This window comes from Agelaius tricolor, unplaced genomic scaffold (genome assembly GCF_023055355.1).
Source record: "Agelaius tricolor isolate 1412-34295 unplaced genomic scaffold, bAgeTri1.0.p SCAF_18, whole genome shotgun sequence".
In the NCBI taxonomy this organism is placed as follows: domain Eukaryota; kingdom Metazoa; phylum Chordata; class Aves; order Passeriformes; family Icteridae; genus Agelaius; species Agelaius tricolor.
The window spans coordinates 13,628,532-13,650,257 of record NW_027269278.1 but is presented as its reverse complement, the minus strand read 5'-3'; the positions used below and the strand labels follow the sequence as shown (position 1 = coordinate 13,650,257).

The window sequence follows — 21,726 nt, the reverse complement described above, 5'->3', positions numbered from 1 at the left end:
TAGGTAATGTTTTCTGCAATACTGCTGACATGTAACAAACACTTTCTGAAGCACTATCATCTGCTGCAGACACACACTCATGCCCCACCCTGGAGGCAGCTGTGCAAGGTCCCAACCAGCTGGAGGAGAGAATGCAGTAGTGCCAAGCAAAGGACATCTCTGAGTTCACAGCACAGGCAGGCAAAACCCAAAACCCAGAGAAGACAGATCTTCATCAAGGTGGAGAAAAGCCTCCTACAGACTCAACAGATGGGAATATATCCTTGCTCTTCAAAACCCTAATATAGCTGGCTAGAGCTCTGGAAACACATCCACAACTTCCATCCCTCTGTTCAGTTCAGCAAGTTCAATTACAGGGCTTCCAGTGTCACACCAGAGCACTCTAAACCAGTGAGTTATTTTCCCTGAAATCAGCTTTAAGACATCAGAGCTGATTTCCATACTTCCAATGCCTCCACCATCAACTTCCAATACCCTCACACCATCCATGAACTGGAGAAATGGCATCTATGCAAAGCCAAAGATGCACAAAGGGACATGCCTGGGGTGACACAAGGCCAGGTCAGGCACTGACTTCCATTCCCAGGTTCTTGGCTATGGCACATCCCCACATGGCACTACAGCTCTCAAACAACAGGCTCTCACTGGCTGATCCTGGTATCACTGGTTAAAACACAAACCTTGCCTTCATCTTGGCACTTCCACAACATCAGCCTGGATGAGGAGCAATTTTTTTTCCTGGCAATTTGGGAAAGGCAGGAATTGAGATCATCCAGTGTTTGCTTCTGAAAACTACATTATCTTCCTGATTTGAAAACTCCATCCAGAGCAACCTCGCTCTCCCAGTAAGGCTGCACCCACCACTGGGGCCAGGAAGTTTTTTCTTTGCACTGATGGCAACACAGTGAGCAACCTGGTTGTCCTTAACAGCAATACCCAACAGCAACACACAGACTACAAGTCACAGGGGAGGTCTGTGTCTTCCCAAAGTACTGCAAATTCAAATATATATCCTCAGGTTCACAGACACATCCACCTGTATACAGGTAACATATAAACAACAACAATCTGAGTTACATTTGCATCTTGACACATTAGTGTTTTCAATTATGTGCGATGAGCAAGACCTACAAGTTCCCAAACTCCTTCACCCTGGACATCCAAATTTGCTATGCTACAATGCATGGGAGGAAAGAACCTTCCAGCTGTTTAGTCATCACTACATGAAAGCATAAAAGATGTCACTGCTATACAGGAATGACCAAATATTAGAGGTTTGTTTAGGAAGTTCTTTTGCTTCGGTTTTTGGGTGGGGCTTTTTTGGGGTTTTGTTTGTGGTTTGGTTTTGTTTTTTTTTTTACATTAATATCCACTGCATATTCCAGACTGTATATGGCATGTACCAGTCTTCTAAGTTTGGTGAGTGCTGACTCTGAAGGAAGAGAAGTACAGGGAAGGCAAGGGAGAAGGAAGTTTGAAGAGCTCCATTTTTATTTAATACATACCAGACTGGCCATCAGCTGGAAATATATCTGTAAAAGAAAAAAAAACAAAAAGAGATCAGTATTGGTTGCAGCTGGAGTGCAAATCATATTTAAAAGGTCTTCTCTCTCGATTTGTTTGCTTTAGCTAAACAGAGGAAGTATTTTCTTAGTATCTCAAGTTAAACATCAATCCAGCTTGGAACCCACCTCAATTCAACCACTTGTTGAGAGAAAGATTTTGAAGGAGTCTGTGTTTACCCGAATGCACTGCTCTCATAAATAACCTTCTGCATTGGCTTCTAGCAGACAGCAGTGAGCAATAAAAAAAGGTTGTTGAGATGTACAAAGATCCACACAATGAGCTACTTGGTGGCAGCCCACACTCCCCCTGAGAAGCAACATCAGATGGAAATCTACAGAGAACATCTAACAGGGAATACAGATAGAAGCCAAGGCAAAAGCCAAGTGAGCATTCTTCTGGTTGTCCTTGGTTCTGCAGCCACGAGGGACATCAGCAGCTGTGCCTGGCTCTCACACAGCACCTACACCAGACACAGATCTCCATCAGCAAATGGACACCCAGGGCCTTGGCACATCACCCATCACACCAGGAGAACCCTTCCCTTTCCCAGCTCAGGAGTGTCTGGCAGCAGGCACAGGCCACTGCACAGGACAGATGGAGTCTGGGGGGCTCAGACCCCAAAACAGATTATTCAACCTCCCCAGCCCCCCAGGCTCTTTCCAGTTAGAGTACAGGCCCTTCTCTTGGAGGGCCTTAGGTATTGCTGGGAAGATGTGTATTTAAGTAGCTGGAAGGACCAGACATTTAAGGAGCACACAGGACAATGTGTGTGGAAAACCCCTGTTGATAAGGCTTCCCCAAAAGATATGAAAACAGTACTTTTGAGAGAGCAATACATCATGTTTTCTTCAAGGATCCTGGAAGAGGAGGGGGAATGAAGGCTGCCAGCAAGGCAAGGTCCTCCTGGGACAGGGGCAGGCCCCTGGCTTCTGCTTATCAGCTACCCAAAACACACATACAGCTGGAAAGTCACAAGAGTTGCAGCAAGGACTACCCGTCAGGCAGGGCAATGCTCTCTGGCCTGGGCTCAGCTCATGCAGAAGCAGCAAAAACACTCCTCTGTCAAAATAACTTCTATTTCTTTTCCTTTGACTTGCACCATGTTCAAAGCACTTTCAGGCAGGGATGCCTTCATCCCATATAGGAACAGGAAGAGCCAAGCAGAGTAAAAATACCCAGAAGTTAAATCAAGACTCTCTCTACCATTATTACACAGTTATGGTCTGTGGCCATTTGAAGGCATGGTATCAAGGACTGCCCAGCACATCCAGAACTGTCTCCAAGCACCAGTTTTAATCCTTTGCAAGCTGCATGTTCTACTGCAATTCTCCACCAGCCCAAATGTCCCAAATGCATTTAAATATCTTGTATTTCTGTATGGTCACTGAGGAGTTCAGGCTTCTACATCAGCAAGCTGAAACACCCTGTAGTTCATAGAATGTAGTTAAGGTTTGAAAAGAGCTTTAAGATCTCAAACAAGATAGAATTTATTTCCCTACTTGGGCTTCTCTGCAAAGGAACAAGGTGGTAACACTGGTATGCCACCTGTTTGGATCAGCTGTACCAGATGCTACCAAAACCCAAAATAAATAACAGCACCACAACGGTTGATAAAATAAATTCCTTTATGCCAGCCAGGAATTTAGCAAAGCCAGGCTTTGGCAAATGTTCCCCTTGCTGTACCCTGAGGGGTGCAGTTCTCCACTGCATTCCTGCTAGGCTGTCCCACCAACTCCTCATCAGACACACCACAGCAGAAGCAGCCATTCACAACAGGTCCAGGCTCTAGACACCACAAATGCCACCAAATCAGGCACAGCTGCAGGTGACCCCTCAGCACCATCTCCTATCAGACATGTCACCACCACAACCCCAAACTCACATTGCCCCAAGGTCTCAGCTCACTGCTGTATTCCCCACTGCCCTGTCCTGCTCTAGATGTGCAGCAATGCTCTCCTGGCTCCTCCTGAGCTCAGCCACAACTCTAGAGCAGCTTTGTCACTACATTTACTAGAAAAGCAGTGACTCAACTCAGTGGTTGAGGTCAGAAAGCAGAAAGCAAGGACCACATGTGATGGCCAAGGACAGGTACAGCTCACAGTCACCTCAAGAGGCTTCCCAGGGCAACTCCTGTCAAGGAAAGACACTGGCATCCAGTGCTCAGCCCCCTTGTCTGGGAGAGGCTGACCTTGTCCAACTCATCACACCTATGATTAACACAGATTTGACTCCAAGCTCTCCAGAGCACACTGAGAACATGGGGCTTGCAGGCAGCTTTCCCTAGAGCTGAGAACAAGTACAGAACAGTCTGTAGGACTTGCTTTGAAAAATGGGGCTGCTGAGAGGACACATCTGAGGCAGGGCTGGTCAGGGACCAGCAGGCACAACGACCCTTTGGGACACCTTTTTCCCTGTCAAGCACAAGTGACTTAAATTAAAAATTAGCCTGCCAATTAAGGACAGCACCTCAGGTGCCCAAGAGAAGTCTAAATCAGGCAGTGCCTTCTTTTCCCAAGAAAGCCATTGTGGGGAAGCAGGCAGAAACATATGTGGCCAGCAGGTAAACCCCTGGGCTGCTCTCCAAGGAGCCCATCTCATACTCAGCAGGGCTGAGGCTGCCTGTCCCGGTCAGCTCCCTTCCCAGCCCTCCCAAGGCTAAAACTCAAACACCAACAACTGAGGCACAGGGACAGGTTTTGTGCTCAAAGTCTCAACATAGAAAGGTGAAGCCAGCAAACCAGCCCCACCAATTCCTCCCACCACACACACCTGCTATGTTCCAAGGCACCCTGATGCCAGGAATCCCAACACTGGCCAGAGGCTGCAGGACAATGCTTCACAGCAGCTTTCCACCATCCTGTCAGCCACCTGCTCAGCAGCAGGCAATCCCTACATGGGACCCCTGCCTGTAGAACACCCTCCCAGCCATGCCCAGCCTGCCCCTCCAGGCAGCCCAGTGGGAAGGAGCAAGAAACAACAGTATCTCAATGCAAATGAGCAGACCCACGAGATTTGGTCCCTACAGTCTCACACTTCCTCCTCCTTCTTGCACACAGACACTTTTGTTTCTCGGCATGCACCCAAAATCAGAAAGATGTGGTGTCTGAACTAAGGGACCCAGTGATCTCTTCACTGCAGCACCAGGTACTCCCCAAGCCCCTGACCATTCTCCATGCAGCCTACAAAATCTCAACAGAAAAACACATTCTCCGAATCCTCCTGTTATCAGCAAAGCAGGGTGGAGGATGGAGTGAGGAGGAGGAGGTCGGGGTGTGCATGGCAGCTGGCTGGATGCTGGGACAGGCAAGGAGCATCCCTTTCAGGACCACCAAGTGAGGGTGCAGATGTGGTACAGGGGTGCTTGCTCTGAGCACCAATACCCAGAGTTGCTGCACACAGCCCAGGAGATAATATAAATTGAGGGCAGTTGTCCTTATTTTAGGTGGTGCTGGGGGTGGATCTCAATTTCAATTTTTGCCTGATGGTATTTTTACACAAAGGAGAAGACCGTATGCTAAAATGGGGCATTTAGAGAGAAACGCTGATGCATCCACACACATACCCCCTTCCCCAGGGGCTATCTGGCTACTGCTGCTATTCAGGTATCTGGGACAGGTCCAAGAAAGTCACCCCATTTATGAGCCCCCATCTCCCCTCCAGTGCTCCCTGAGGAAACGCACACCAACCACGCTCACAGTGCTGAGCCCAAACACCCGCACAGCAAGCCTGTCTTCTCCCTGCTGAGGAGCTACAGCTGGGAAAGGACCTCCACCACCCAGTGCCTGTCCCCAGCCCCCCTTTTCCAGCAGGGACACTGCTGCCTCCCTGCAGGGCCCGGGAGGCAGCGGCTGAAGAGCATCTCATTATCCCTGACGCAAGAGAAACGCTGACTCGTTATTACAGCAACCTGCAGCCATAACTGCCGAGGGGCTGCGGCCACAGGCTGAGTGCCAGCAGGAACCAGCTCCCTGCTGGCCCCCACCTCCCATTATTACCCTTCTGCTCTCCCAACAACGGGGGAAAACCACCTCAGAGCGCTTTATGCCACCTGCCAGACAGCAAAGTGCACTGGCTGTGGAGCACACTGGGTGAGGGCTGTGCACACATGGGTACAGAAATGACAGCCAGCTCCTCCCAGTGGGACATGGGGCTCATCCACACTGCCACAGGAAGACACCAGCTGATTTGTTCTGGCTTTCGACCCGCGAAGTTGTAACCAAATCATCCTCCACGTTTGGCAGACAAAAGACTTGGACGTCAGCAAAAAAAAATGACCTCTCCAAGGTCACAGGGGGACTCACAGCAGGGACGTGACCAGAACTCATCACAATGGCTCCAAAGCTGCAGGGCTGCACTGCCTGCCCAGGAGAGGGACTGGGCAGGGAAATGCTGGGGGATGGCAGGATCAATTGGTATCTCTCCTCCTAACCTGACCTGCTGCCCGGCAGGGACAATCCAGGCAGGAAAAAGGTCCAAATTACACAGTCCAGCATGTAGTGCAAAGAGACCAGAGCTGCTTGACTCTTTTCTCCAGCCCAATGCAACATTTCAGTTCAAATCACCTGGCCCCCCTCGGAGGCCAAGGCAGTGCCTGCACAGGTTCCTGAGACAGTTACAGGACTCTTCAAAGGAACACTCAGCAGAGAAGGGGGTGAGGTCTCCTAGGGAAAAGCAGCAAAGCAAGAAACCCTAAACCCAAAGATTAGCATGGCCAATTTGATCCCTCCCAAGATCTTGTTTGCTTCCTGTTCCCCTCCTTTGTTACCTGCTGAGCAGGATTGGGGAGGGTCCACCTCTCAGTCACCCAGATCATTCCAGCCCTCTCCAGCTGCCAGGTCCATGCTAACACTTCCCATGCCTCTCAACTTACTGTAAGATATTTACCCCCTCAGAGAGAAGCTGAAGCATGAGACAGATGGATCAATCCTAACATGATGCTGGCTAGGTCCCAAGACCTGCTAAGGCCTGTGCAAGAGAAACAAAAAAAAAAAAACCCGAAGAGTTTAACCCAAATCACTTCCTCTGCAAAGGTATCCAGACCAGCAATATCTGCTAAGGGGTTTTCTGTTCCCTGCCCAGAGGAAAGGTTAGATTCCTTCTCAGGCACCCCCATCACCTACACTGGCTCAAGAGCTGCAGCCAGTGTGAGCTCCGACATCAATTTCCCACAAACCACATGGAAAGAAATGCTTGAAATAGGTTTGCAGTGTATAAACAGCTGTGAGTTTGGTGAAGTTCAGCTGTGGTGCCCCCACTATCTTCATGTACTCGAAAAGTAAATCAAAGAGTTTCAAGAGGAACAACCCTGGGGAAAAAAAATCACTTATTCCAAAATCAGAGCATTATCTGGGATGAGTCCCTAACTCACTCCACACCACACACTAAATGAGTACCTCAGTGCTGATGTTCAGTGTCCTCCAGATGGAAGAAAGCAGGGCAGACACCAGCTGGAGACAGTCACCAGCAGGACCAGCACTGTGCCTGGCTAAAACACCTTTCAGAGATCCACATGGATGGAACAGGATCCAGGTCTCTTCTCCGAGCACCAGAGATGCCAAGGGGATTCTGGGGAACCTGACCAGAAGAACGAGAGCTCTCCAAACAGACAGTCCTGCAAATCCACCACTCGCATATGTACAGGCACACAAGGAATAACTGGAAGGTCACAGGCTGTTGTTTCTCCCATCCACTTATCAGTGCTTGCACTGGAGAGAACAAACACTGGGTGTTCTCTCCCATTAACCCCTTCCCCTCCTCTCCAAAGTGGAGAAGCAGCGACGTGCCGCTGCTCCAGAGCACGAGTCCCAACATTCCTGATCATGAACTCAACAAGGGGCTTCAGATTACTCTTCCCATGGAGCAGCTGGTGACCCATCTCTCTGCCTCACGTCCTTTAACCACCACTAAGCCTGGAGTGATACCACTGGAGGCCCTTAGGCCTTCCAGGAGAGCAACCCTACATGATTCTGGTCCAAATGATCACAGTCACCCTCCCCAAACTGCTCTTTAAACCACTGGATACTGAACAGACACTAAAATTTCTGGCACAATCAAGCAAAATACACGTCTCAAAGGCTCTTGTTTAAATACAGGAGCCATTTTGGTGTGGCCTGGAAGCCAGCTGGATCCCACACTGTGGAAACTGATACAGGATGGTGTTTCCCTCTGATAGGGTTGTCACTCTCAGAGCTGCAACATACTTTTCTGCTTGCACATCAGGGACAGGCCCAAACTGCAGAGAAGCTTTGCCCAAGGACAGCTCCATCTCCATACAAAGGAGAATCCATTAATGTACCCAGAAATCCAGCATCTCCATGAAAGAGGATCCCACCCCACCTCCTCAAATGCATCAATATCATGGTAAAGCCCCACAACATCAAACAAGGATGCCATAAATCCTTATGAAAACCCCAGAAACTGAAAATTGCAAGGTTCTCTCCACGTTTGGGCTGCAGGCGGAAGGCTGTAAGATACACAAGGCAGTACAGTGAAGACAACATAATTAAATCTCTTAACTGAATTACAAATCATCAGACACAGTCTGAGGTGTTCCCTCCTTCTAGCCCAGGCTATCTGCTTGGTTTTAATCAAGCACAGCCATTCCAATCACCCTCCAAACTCCATGCTTGCTTGGTTCCACTCACTGCTGACAATTACATCAACTCAGATTTCACCTCCAATTGAAGCTAAGAGGGTTATCTTACTGCAATCTGCCATGTCTCCTCCAAATCATCTTCACAATTGTCCTTACAGGTTTAATTTTAAAATTTAAAACCGTGGCTCATTTACACCAAATTCCTCCCTGCAGAGTATGCAAACATCACATTCATCATTCCACAGTTCAAAAAAAACCCAAAAAAACAGCAACAGTGAGCTTTGTAGAGCTCACCTGAGACTGGGAAACCAAAAGAAAAGTCCCCTTTTGGTTCAGTTCAGTGCAAGACCCTCTGCAGTGGCAGAGGATTTCTGAGCACTCAGAAGATGCAAGAGATCATTGCAGGTATTCCCTGGAGCTCTCAAGGTTGAGCTGGGAGTTGGGAAGTGGAATTCAGTATGATTACAGTGAAGTCTCATGCTTCATCACCTGAGCACGTGGTGGAGACACCTCTGTGATTGGCTCCTCTCTCTTGCTGGGTGGAACCTGGTGCATAAATCCCATCACTCTTCTCTCTCAGTCACAGTAAAAACCTCCTGATTGCATTTTTGGGATGTGCTTCTCCACATTTCAGTATCAGCTGCTACAGACACATCATTTCTCAGCATCACACATACTGGTGTCACTCCTTACACTTAATTCTTCATTCTGTTTTTCACTTGACTTCTCCCCTTCACACAGCCTTGCAGCTGACCCACCAACATGAGCCCACCTGGAGGTAACAGAGCTAGGTAAAGTGCTTCAGTCACTCCTTTAGGTGACTCTTTGTGCTGAATAAAGCCAAGAAAATTGCTTTTTGTTATTGTGGTTGGCTTTATTTTCAGTAGGCTCGTTCTGTGAGGTCAGGAGAGCTGACACAGACTTTTTACTACTTGGAAGTGTAACCTTTCCAGTTACAGCAAAGGCATAAAAATTGCAGAGAATCCTAAGGGTCCTGCAGGAATAAACTCAGTGCTTCTTTAGCAACATATAATAAAAAATAAAGGAAGATGTGACCTTGGAGAATCCAAAGAAATTAATTTCCTGTAGTTTAAGTGAAAGCTGGCTTATCAGACATTTGAGTCTTGCTTATTAGCTGTGAGTTCTCACTATTTTATTCTGCCACTAGCTTCATCATCTGCCAATGTGCAAACCAGATAGTTTGGTAGCTAAGACTTGGTAAAATAATCACTCATTCACATCACTGAAGCTACAAGCTTTCAAAAGCAGTCATAAAGAAAAACAAAATAAAAAAGGCTGTGTGATTTGGTGTAGAGGCTGAATACATATCACAAATAATCTGCTTTAAAGAAAGTGCTCAGTATTTAGCAGCATACCCACTTCTGAGTTACCAGGCAGGTAAAACACCAATCTCCCCACGCACCTTTTCTCTTACTTTCCCACCCACAAAATTCTACCCTTTCCTCATTTTTGTGGTTTTTCCAATTTCATACTTGTTTCCCCACATATTTAGCCAGGAAAAAACTCACCTCTTCTCTCAGTTTTTTTTCAGACTCCTTAAAAGCTACCTTATCCAGCCTGAAAAAACTGTGTTCTCTCCATGCATTCACACAGCAGGTGAGTCAAAGAAGTCAAATGAGGACCAGGAAAGGAGAAGCACCAAGGGCCCCCTGTGCCGGCTCCCTCCGGCGCAGCCGTGCCCTGCAGACTGCAGAGTCACTCTGCAGGAGCTGCACACGCCATGCTCAGCTGGAAAAACGTGCTCAGCACTGTGCCCAGGACAGGCTCTGCTGCCTCCCCTGAGCTGTGCCCCCGTATCTGAGCCAGGGAGAGCAGAGCACCCCCTGTCCCCCCTGCTGGACCCCACTCGGGCTCACACAGGCCCTCCTGGCCAGCAGGAAGGACACACAGCAATTTCTGTCCCTTGTCCAGCTTCCCAATCGTGCTTTAACTCTGTGTCAAGGACGTGTGAGGTTCACCAGCCCCAGCCAAGCCCCATTTCTCCCGGTTGCCCTCCAGTTGCCAAAGTCACCAAGGGATCACTGACAGAGATCGAACGAGTGACACTGAGGAGCACCAGAGCTGTTTCTCCTCCAACATCTTCCTCATGGGGCAAGAATGCCTCTCCTGGGCCCCATCAGCAGCCAGGGCTGCTTTGGGGAGCGATTGGGAGTGGAGAGCAGCACCTGCTAGAGCAGCAGGTTGCAGACCTGCTCCCAGCCACTTCAAGGCGTGTCCAGCAGGAAGCAAATGCGCTACCCCAGGAGCACAGGGGAGGGCACGCTGTGCCCACCAGCACACTGCGAGTGTCACACGTGCCCTGGAGGAACCAGGGAAACATCTTCTAGACCCAGAGAGCAAAGGGCATTTGTGTCACCTCTGAGTGTCACAACAATCAGACTGAGTGGCATCACACCAACAACCATCCCCGCTGACCACTTCTAAAGGAAATTAAGGTTTCCACCTGGCCTGCTGTGACAGAGCACCCAAGCCAGCCAGGGCCCCCATGGTCACCTCCAACACACCATCAGTCTGCAGCAGAGAACTCTAGCAAACCTTATAGTTTGTCACCACACAAAGGAACAAAAGACTCAAACCAACAAAGTAAAAATAAAATCACAACCACTGTAGAGCACTGAACCCAGCTGCGTGTTCCCATACAACCCTGAAATACAGGGAAGTGTCAAGGGAAGCTTCTGCTCCTAAGTCAGCTTTGCTCCAGAAGGACAGTGAAGGTAACTCACTGATAAAGCAGGTATTAGATGAGCCAGTTCCCAGCCCCTCCTCCCCTCTCCTTGCATGTCTCAGCAGAACATCCCCCAGCACACGCAGTTTTAATGCTGCAGGAAGAGCTCTTGATCCTGGCCAAATGACCTGCTAAGGATGGCTCCAGCAGCTCAACCAGCACCATCAGCCTGCTGCAAAACTGAAACCACCAGAGCCACAACACATCACACACCAGTTTGCTCGGGAAAGGCAATCCACCCATGAAGCCCCCCAAACTTCAGTAGAAATGTGTGCTCTGATAGAGGAAAGTTCAATTAAGAGGATCTTCTGGGAGCCTCCAATTACAGGATGAGCCTCCCTTTAGATACATATTGACACTTGACCAAAATTTCCACAACCTTTCCCAAAACCAAAAGTTTATCTTGCACAGCATTAGAATTGCTATCAGCAAACCTATTTCCACCAAATGTCTTGTGCCAGTTTTTGCTCCACAGCTGTGTGACATTCATGTGCACACCCACTTTTTTGTTTGCCAAGCAATCCAGGCTGACCCTGACCCAAAATTTTCCCCACACAGAAATCTGGTAATTGATTTATTCAAGGCCAAATTCAGTTGCCATTTGTGCTGGTCACCCATTAGCACTGCCTAAATACACAAGTAGCTTTAGGTTCCCCCAGCACTGCACTAACTTCTTTGAAGCCCTTCTTTTCCCTTTCCTCAAGTCATGCAGCTGCATCATTTGATACAAGATATTCAGATGAACCAATTATTTTAATGCAAGTAGGTAAGTCTCCCAGCTCCATTCAGACCTAAGGACCTGGACCTGCAGAATGAGCAGAACCAAATCCTGGTTTCAAGTGAGAAAAGGAACAAATGCAGAGCTGGCCATGCCAGAGACCACAGAGTGGATCCAGAGATGCACCCAGAGCTTTAGCCAACCCCAGGAGACAGCTTCCTGTCCATGAAAAGCTCCACCTGAACAGCACTATCACCATGGGAGAGCTCTGCAGGTATCACCACAGTTGCATCACCTCTTTCCCCAAGCTCCCTGTGTACACAGCAAGCCAGGGATTTGTCAGAGCCAGCAGTGTGGAGACTCAGGCCCTTGGGTAGGAAGTCAGCAAAGGCTTCAATGCTAAGATGACCAAAGGATAAGTAACATACTTAAGACCATAATGCAAACGCATATCACGGTTGGGAATGAACAAAGCTCCTCTGACCCAAGGCTAAGAGCACCTGTAATAACTGTACGGGTTAAAACATTCAGCCTGGCCTGAACAGCAAGCACAGCTTTCTACTAAAATGCCCATTCCTTATTTTGCCAAACAAGCACAACCACAGAGATGGTGCTGGAGATTCATTACAGTCTCAAGTATGTAAAAAGCAACCTAACTCTATCCAAGTCTGCATTTGGCATTGCCCTAAAGATAATTTCACACTGTTCGAGCACAGTAAAAAGATCTGGTGTCATAATTTGGAAGGGAGAGCAGAGCATTGCAGCCCCAGTGCCCCCATTTCCAGTCCTGCTTTCTGGACTCGATTTGTCTTCAAATATGAACAAAGTCCTTCTGCTGCCCCAATCACGGTGGAAATCTCCATGGCACGCTGAGCAATATAAAGTTTAAAAGAAGAGTTGTGAGGGTAAGGACATGGCTGGAGAGAATCCTTCAGCAACGGCCGGGACCTAGAAATCTGGAACTGGAGGTCGCAGCAGAAGCAGGCACTGAAGCCCAGCAACCAGGGCCAGTGAGTCAGCTCCCAGGAGCTGCACTGCATTCCCCAGCCTTCTCTGCCCAAAACAAACAGTGCAGAACAGGGCAAAGGTCCAGCACAAAGCTGAAGGGCAAAGGTATGTGGGGGAGGAAAAACACTAAGCCTCACTTTTTTTTGGAGCAACAAGTTCCAGTTACCTTCATCATCCCCAAGAAGATGGGAAGAGTTACTCGAACCTGAGTTGTGGGATTGGAACAAAACAGGAGTTTGGAGAGGAAACTTGGGGCGGTGGTGGGGGCCTCCTGCTGTGATAGCAGCTCTGTTGCAACAGCCAGAAGAGCTCCACAACTACGTGCCACGACAGAGTGAGAATTGCCCAACACTTTGGAAATAGGTGTGTGCAGGACTACCAAGCTAGATACCTGAGCAAGCAGATGTGTCTACTCTGAACACGAAGAAATGCCAATGGTAAAACAAGCTTCCCATCCATCTTATCTCCTGTACCAGAGGCTGATTTCAAGGAAAGCCCTATGGGGACTTAGTCAGCAAGGGGTGAGATGCTAATGAACCTTCCCTTGCCTTCTCCTCAGCACCGGTAGCCAAGTCAGACTCTGCTCGGGCATAAAGCAACACGCACTCTCAACCACAGTCAGCTCACCCCTGGTGCTTGCTGCTAGCAACTAAGGTGTGCCTTCTGGAAAGTACTGCTTATCCACCCTGCACGTTTGCCAAACAGCATGCAGGAAGCTCTACTCAAGAAATCAAAGTACCTCCTGCATCTCCTCTAGGAAATACACCGCTTTCCCTGGCCAAGCACTTACAAGGAGAATTTTAAAAGTTAGCCCAGGCAAAGCTGAGCGATTGCAGTGCCAGTCATTAAAACCTGCATGTTCTTACTTCCAAGATGTAAATGGCTTTAAAAATAAAGAAGTGCCAAGTGCCTTGATGCAACATTTCTTGAAATACATCCAGCAGGTTTTCAAAACGGGGTGCTGTTAACACCTGTCCTCACCAAGGCTTGCATCAGCATCAGCCCTGGTGCAGGGCACAGCGGAGGAGTACAACATGTTCCAGAAGGTCGAGCTGTTTTAACTGCAAGCCACACTGCTCATCTACAGAAGAACTGAAGAAAACACTTTGAATTTGGTTTATAGCCAGTAGTGCAAAGCTGGTTTTGCCAGAAAACGTTTCCTTCACTACCACAGACACACATACACTACCATCATGTGTCAGTCAGGCTGCTGGCTGCATTTATTTACATGATAAGAAGAGAACATGTAATAACGAGGGCATGGTCACACAGACCTTGCTACTAGATCATTAGAGAGTAAAAACGAGGCATCATTACAGCTCTGCAGCGTCCCTCACAAGCAGTCAGCAGTGTCAAGTACAAGCCTGGCCACATGGGACAGGACCATGTGTACCTTAGCACTCAAAGGATCCCCCCTCTCCTCTGACAGAAACACACACGAATAAAAAGGTAACCTGCATCTTGTCAAGAGACCACGGAAATTTTCTGGTGTGCTACTCCAGAAGAGCCTCAGCCTCCTCCACTCACAGCATCAGCAGTATCACTGGTGTCTAACTCGACCTAATGGCTGCCCCACTTACTGCCAAGCCATTGTGCTTTTGGGAGGTTAAGAAGCAAGGAGAGGCTTCACTTCAAGAGCCCTCCTTCCTGAAAAAGCAGAAAGCTTTGCTTGAACATCCTATTATATTACAGGCTTCACTGCCAACTTTGAGCATAAAAATGCTGCAGCAGGTAGGCAAGGCACAAGCTTCTAAAGGTAAATCCTAATCCATGAAAAAACAACCCTGTTCTTCAGTCCCTGTGTCAGGCCCCAAATGCACTCAATTTGCCCAGCTGTGGCGTGTCAAACAGTTCAAAACAAGCTGGTGTTTTGACCACCTGGAGGTGGATTTGTTAAGCTCTTCCCTATCCATATTCCAACACGGACAGCAGAAACTTACCAAGATCTTGCAGGTGGCTGTTTTCCCTGAGCTCAATGCTTTTACTTTTATAAGCATCAATTCCAACACAGGCCATTACTGAATGCATGGACACCTAAGGAGAAGGTCTTGTCCATTAAATCCGCTCTATAATTAATATAATCATTATAAAAAAATAAGGGCTTTCAAAGCCTGTAAAACAAGTCATAGAGGGATCCCTTTATCTTTACAGAGCTGTCTGCACTACGCTCTCTGGTCTCCTCACTACCTCTGGTGGATCAGGGCTGGAAACATTTAGTATCTCCAGCACACAAGCACTGCACTGGGAACACTGCTGGATTGTGAGCAAAGGCTTTGTAAGCTCTGCTGAGAAACCAAAGACTTCCAGTAGTGACTTTCCAGAGTTCAGAAGCTCTCAATCCACTTCAAGTGCAGAAAAACAGTCGCTTTTCTTGGGGGATCCTCCTGGGGGTCACTACAACACCACAACTCAACTTGCCTCACCAGCTGATTCTTTCACACAAATTTACGCTCCAGATCTTTTTTGGTAAGTGCCTGCCAAAACAAATCCTCCACCCAATGAAATGAAGACACAACATGAGCCTGCAAACTGTACAAGAAGGTACCTGGGTGCAGGGCTGCCAGGCAAGGTCAGCTGCCAGCCTGCCTCTCGTGGGAGCTCACCAGCCGTGTTTATTTTACACGTTTTCTCTTCTGCTAATGAACACGCCGCAAAAGAAACAATGGCCCAAGAGAGGCGAGCCAGGCAGCAGCACTGGGCACTGCTGGAACCAGTTGCTGCTGCCAAGCGTCCCAGAACACACCACTAACAAATTCCATTTTTTAAACACCTTTGGGAATACAGAGACAACTGTGCTGAGCCCAAGGACAATTCTGAGTGTTGCAGCATTACTCCCTTACCCTACAACTGCGTGGACATGCATATGACACACCCTCACTCTTTCCCTCAAATAACCATCCCAGGAGTTGCAAGGGGCCCCGCTTGTGTTGGGCAGCTGCCTCGTGGCTGCTGACTCTGACAAATCACACACCTTTGCAACCGATGAGGCTGGTAATGAATCTGGACACTCCTTACACAGGAGACTCAAACAGGAACACTCAGCCTTGCAATTTTGCATTTTTTGTTTTTTTTTTCCTCAGGATCGTTATTTCAGAAGGCATCACAATAGAGCGCAACCTTCACACAAAGGAGCGATGTGACCAGTTTCGTGTCATAACGCACGAGGCAAATGCAGACAGCGACGCTGTCCTGGATTTCCTTAAGCTTTGCTTATGTCCATGACTACAATGACAAACCACCAAACAATCCAAACACAGACTTCTACCTGGCACGATTAACTTGTCCTCTATACTTCCCATTAAGATGACAGCTTTCCAGGTGGAAATTGCAGAGCTGTCCATCTCCCAGAGATCAATAACTCTGATGAATCACCATGCTAGGTAGTAACAGTTCTTACAAAACACTGGCACGTACAGTAACTGGGGATCTGATGGCACATCTGGCAGCGTGATTTCAGAGCTAACAGAGACAGGTAGAAAAAGATTAGGTCTTTCCCAAACAAGACGCTTAGAGAAAACTTCCGTGCTTTTCTCCTACTCCTGATTCACTTAAAGCAGGTACGAGAGGAGCGCAACACCCATCCCGACAGGCGAGGAAATGGTGCTCTGCAGTTTCAGCCTTTGCTGACGACAGGAGCGGGTTACAAGCACGATTTGGACAGCGCAGCCCCTCCACTTCCCTTTTCGGGGACCCCCGTTCCCCAGCCGTGCCCCCAGCCCGGGGCAGCGACCGCGCCGGGCAGAGCCGCGCCGGCCTCGGCCCCCGGCCCCGCGGCCGCCATGAGTCGGCAGAGAAAGGCGGCGCGGCCTGCGCGGGGGAGCCGCGGCCGCGCACACGTGGGCAGCGCAGGCCGCGGCCCGGGGAAGGGCCCCCGCGGGGGCGACGGGGCCGCGCTCCCGGGGGAGCCGCACGCCGGGAACCGACCACGTTGCCGGCGGTGCTGCGGCGGAATGCCGGGAGCGGGAGGGGAGGGGGGGGGCCGCGTGTCCGCCGCCGGGCCCGCCCGCCGCCGCCGGGCCCCCGGCGCCCTCCGCTCGCCGCCGCATGGCCGGGCCGGGCCGCGCTGCCCTCCCCACCTCGTGGCCGCGGCCGCCGCCGCCGCTCGCCCCGCTCCCGGCGCGCCCCCCGCCCCGCCGCGGCCCCGCAGGCCGCGGGCGCGGCCCCACGCCGCGTGTGCCGCATGGCGCGGGCGCCCGGGGCGCGGTCGGCGGCGCAGCCGGCCCCCCCGCCCCGCTCCCAGCGACCCCCGAGCACCCACCGGGAGGCGACTGCCCGTTCACGGCCGGCGCGTTCTTCGTCCAGGGGTTCACCTTGGGCGGCGGGGCCTCGATGAACTCCCGGCGCCCCGCGCCGCCCGCCTCGCCGCCGTCCTCCGCCTCGCCGCCGGCCCTCAGCAGGCTCTCCTTCTCCTGGTTGTTGCTCTCCTCCTTCTGCTGCTTGGCGCTGGGCGGCCTGGGCGCCGCCGGCCCGCCGTCGGGGCCCATGGGAGGCTCGCCCTTCTCCCGGCCGCCGTCCTGCGGCGGCTTCAGCACCAGGGCGCGCTCCTCGGCGGGCAGCAGCGGGGCCGTGCCGGGCAGCAGCGCCTCCACCTGCGTCGCCATCTGCGCGCCCCCGAGCCCCGCCGGGAACCCCCCGACCCTGGTGCCGCCGCAATATGGAGCCGCGCGGGGACCACGCGACTGCCGCGGGGGCGCGCACCGCCCGCCCGTGCGCGCCGCCGGCGAGGGGAGGGGCGGCGCGGGGCGCGCCCCCGCGGGGCGGCCGGCGGCGCGCACGGGCCTGATGCAACGCCCGGCTGAGCCGGGGGAGCGGGAACGGGGGGGGGTTTAAAGGGCACCGGCCCCTTCCTGACATCCCGGCCTCGGGAGGGAAGAGGCCGGATCGGGCTAGGGGTGCCGATCCCGGCTCGGGCACTCCGGGAACGAACGCACCGGTGGAGCCCCGGAGTGCCCGAGCCGGCTTTGACTGAGTGTCCCCGGCCGGCATCAGCCGGGAGCCGAGGGATTGAGATGTGCTCGGTAACCCGCGCCTGGGGATAATGGGATAACGTGGTTGGAAAGTGCAGAAAGAGACTCGGTGCGGGGCCTGGGGGATCACGGAGCCACAGAAACGATCAGGTTGGGCCATCTGGTCCCAGCTCCCTGTGTAAACAGGGTTGTCCCGGAGCACATGGCACAGGATTGCATCCAGACCGTTCTTGAATATCTCCGGTGAGGCAGACCCCGCAGCCTCTCTACTCTCTGTTCCAGTGTGGGTCACTGCACAGTAAAGAAGTTCTTCCTTATATTCAGGTGGAGCTTCCTGTGCATTAATTTTTGCCCATTACCTGTGTCCTATTGCTCAGCACCACCGAGAAGAGCCCTGCTCCATGTGCTTGGCTCCCCCCTTTAGAGATTTATACACATTAATGAGGGAGAGACCACCTCTCATCTGTGCCCAGCAAAACCTTTGTTTGAGTAGGCTGAAATATTTAATTGATCTCTAGCTGATAGAATGTGACTTGCTCATCACCATCATTAATATGCCTCGTATTTGTCCTCAATTTTTGCACCCAGCAAGACAGCAACTGCAGACTGTGTGTGTATGTGCACATGAATTAGACACATTTAAAAGGCAACTTGCATTGCTGATACATATAGCACAACCTGCCTAATTCACAGCAGCCCTTACTTGATGCCTTTTTTATTCAGTGCAAGCCTCTCCCAGCCTCTTCCTTCATCACAGTGAGCACACCTCCCTGCTTCTGCCCGGAAAGGTTCATCTGGAAGTCCCGGCATGTCCTGCAGCCCCAGGGACACATCTATGCAATCCCTGCAGGAGACCCGTCAGCATGACAAGGCACTGAAGATGTAGCTGCCAGCTGCTGATGCGTGGAGAAGGATGAAAAGCTGATTTCACTGTTGGAAGGAAAGAAGAAACTGAGAAACAAACATGAGCTCAGCACAACGTTTGGAAGGGCAACAGCATCAGGGCAGATCCATAGAGGGAGTCCCAGGTTGTCGGGGATGCTCCACTGAAACCATCTCAGCTCTCTGTGTGCCCTGCCACCCTCCTGTGCCACAGCCTCAGGGATCACCAGCAGTTATCCCAAATCATTCAAGAATTTGGCCAGTAAAGTTCCATAAGGAAGTTTAACTCCAGAAGAGAGGTCTGCTGGCCTGGCTGGCTCTATAGTGAGCTGCAACAACCCAAGCCACATCCTGTGCTCCTGTGCCCAGTCCCTGACGTGCTGGGGGGTCCCTGCACTCCTCGTGAGTGTGACCTGGGAGCTGCACAGCTCCCAGCCAGTCTCCCACCTATACCCTCTCCAGGAGCAGTCCTGGCATGGGGAGCACAGGTGGCTGCAGCCAGGGGACCTGCAGGCCAGTGGTGTCTCTCACCTGTCCCCCAGCCAGGGCGCAGGGCTCCAGCTCGGTCCCTTTGGGGCACTGCTCTGCTGCCACGTGAGCAGGAACGAGCCCGTGGTGGCCAACAGCCAAACTGGCTCCAGAGCTGCCAGGCAGGAGGGAGTTGGGCAAATCTCACCCTCATGCAGTGCCCAGCCAGGCCAAACCCCAGCAGGTTTTCAGAGTTAGAAAATAAATGCACTCTTCAAGGGGGAGAGGGGGAAGTGTCCCTGCAAGCTTCTTGCATCAGCTGTAGGGAACATCACCTTGGCAGGTCAGCTCTCAAACACCCATCCTTCATGGGAAGGGAAGCTGGGGGTGCACCACCTCCATGCTGGCCATGTCCTGCCAGCTCCATGTGCTCCACTCCTCCCTTGGTGTCCTCACCTCTGCTGCCCTGCTCTGCCCGGTGTCCACAGCACTTGGATATTCTGCTCCTCCCTCCAGGGGCTTGCTGAGAAGCAGCCAAGGAATCTCCCCATTTCTGCAGCACAGTTCACTGGGAAGTAATCCATCTCTGCTTTCCCCAAATTCAACAACAGTGCCTGACCGGCATCCCCAATCCTGCTCCTCTCCCTCATCCCTCACCCCAGCTGTGTCCCTGTGCCTGCCCAGACCCCATCAAGCAGCTCCCTGTGCTGGCCCTGCGCAGGCTCTGAGGCAGCAGTCTCCAGGGAAACTCCTCTGCTGCGCAGTGATTTGGGCAGGAGCTCCCCACCTCCCTTGCTCCCTGTACAACAGCTTATTTATTTCTCCCCGGCTGAAGCGTGGCTTGCATATTTATCACAGAGAGCCGGCTGCTTTGGTGCTGGCCTGGAGGTTTAAAGATGCTTTGATGGTGGCCATTAATGTCTCTGAGCATCTCTGGGTCTTGCTTGGCTGGAATATCCCCAGCTTCATTTCTGCTGGTCTGGCAAGCTCACCTAGGGGCCCAGCCTTCCCTTTGGGAACAGCTTTAGTTCAGTGGCCTGGAGCAAGGCCTGTGCGTGGCGAGGAGCACAAAGCAGCCAATGTGACTGATTTGCTCCTTAACTTCACCATCCTGTTTGGCTGGGAGCTCAGCCCCTTTCTCAGGTTCCACTTGCCTAATTTTGTCCAGCGCTGTGGCCACGAGGGCACCGTTTAAAGGGTTTCCTCCAGTTTCACCTTTGCTCTAGTCTGGCCCTGGATGCTGATCAGTGTCTGCAGCACCCTCCTGGTCACACCTCCCTTCCCTGCATGCAGGGGCTGTGCAGACCTCGCAGGCAGCTCAGATTTGGTGTGCTTCCCAAGGGAATTCTCTTTCTTTCCCCAGCAGCTCCAGACCAGTTTGCTTGCTGCCAGTGCTGGTCACGCTGTTCCCTGGTGAGATGCCCAAGCTTTACACGTGGATGTCAGAATATTAAGGCTCAGGCATCTTTAACGCCCTGCAAAAGAGGATTTTTCCAGGAAAGTCCAAGCTTCCTATCCTGAGTCATATGCTTTGACTTATTTATGTGGTTGTTATTGCTCTGTGAACCCTGCCAGGCAGAAACATTGTCAGGGACAATGCACACGAGGTTGGGCTGGCTTTCCTGCAGCAGCCCTGCAATGTTGCCCTCCAGCAAACCCAACTGCCCCCGAGGGGTTTCCTGCTCCCAATGGACTTGCAAATGAAGCCTGACCATCCAACTGCTGATGCCTGCAGGGAAAAGCTTTTCAAAGGACACCCAGAGCTCATTCCTGGAAGTGAAAGATCTTTGCTCTGAGCAGAGGGTGGTATGCTGGGGCAGAACCATTCTCAGGACTCTGGGCCAACAGTTACAACCCTCAAACTGAAATAGGAATTTTTAATTTCAGAAAACCTGACGGTTTCCCACTGAAAAATACTCAGCTTGCTCTGAAGTTCTTCATCAGGATAATCTGACCCAACCTTTTCAGTCTAGGTGAGATTCTTTCCCACAAAACAGTGGAAGCCCAAGTTCCAGTCCCAATTTGCTGTGCCACTAGTGAGTGGGGCTGAGGGCAGGCTGCCAGCAAATCCCTGTGGCCCTGCCATGGCAAGGGCCTCCAACCAGCACACACCTATTAGTGGCACGTAGTGGCCATCACAAATACTTGAATCACTTGACTTGAATACCTTTAAAATTAAACACTCAAACCTTTTATTCTACTACTCAAAATATCCACATTTTGACCTGCTTTAGCTCAGAACCAGAAGAAAGTGCCCATTCCTGCAGGTTTCTGACAGAGACAACTCCAACATCCCCTTGTTTAACCCAGATTTTAGCCTCTCCTTGCCCACGTTTTTAACCCCAGAGCTCCCACCCCTGCTCTGGAGAGAGAGACCATGCACTAAAGCCCAATGCACAGCCAGAGCAGCAAGCTCAGCTTCTCCACTTCTGCTGCCAGGCCACAGGGCTGAGAACCCACTGGGAGCTCCCAGATAGTCCCATAGGCTTTTCCTATCTGCAGCCATGTGATCCAGAGAGATGGAAGACACTCCCTGGCTCTGAGATTAATTCACTTGGACCCTTCCAGCAAAGCATATGAAGGATCAGCGTGAGGAGTGAGCGCATTCCCACCAATAAGTAATTTCCAACCTGAGTAATAAAACAGCAGACACTAACGAGTTCCATTACATCCCCATTAAAAAGTGCTTTCACTTAGCAGGGCTCCACAGCCCAGGGGCTGGGGCTGGGTGGTTTGGTGCTGCAGCCCAGCCAAAGGCACTGTGCTCTCAGGGCAC

General features: G+C 51.2%; 1 protein-coding gene across 2 annotated transcripts in view; it reads right to left on the bottom strand.

Annotated features, from left to right (window-relative positions):
* The window catches only part of LARP1 (La ribonucleoprotein 1, translational regulator), a 45,735-nt gene extending 28,398 nt beyond the window's left edge, over positions 1-17,337 (bottom strand). For both annotated transcript variants that reach the window (XM_071443418.1, XM_071443419.1), the window contains exons 1-2: positions 16,892-17,337; positions 1,506-1,532 (exon numbers count right to left, since the gene is read on the bottom strand). In XM_071443418.1, the coding sequence (XP_071299519.1) occupies positions 1,506-1,532; positions 16,892-17,234 (370 nt within the window). In that variant the 5' untranslated portion in view covers positions 17,235-17,337. The remainder of the gene's footprint in view (positions 1-1,505; positions 1,533-16,891) is intronic.
* Between the last annotated feature and the right edge of the window lie 4,389 nt (positions 17,338-21,726).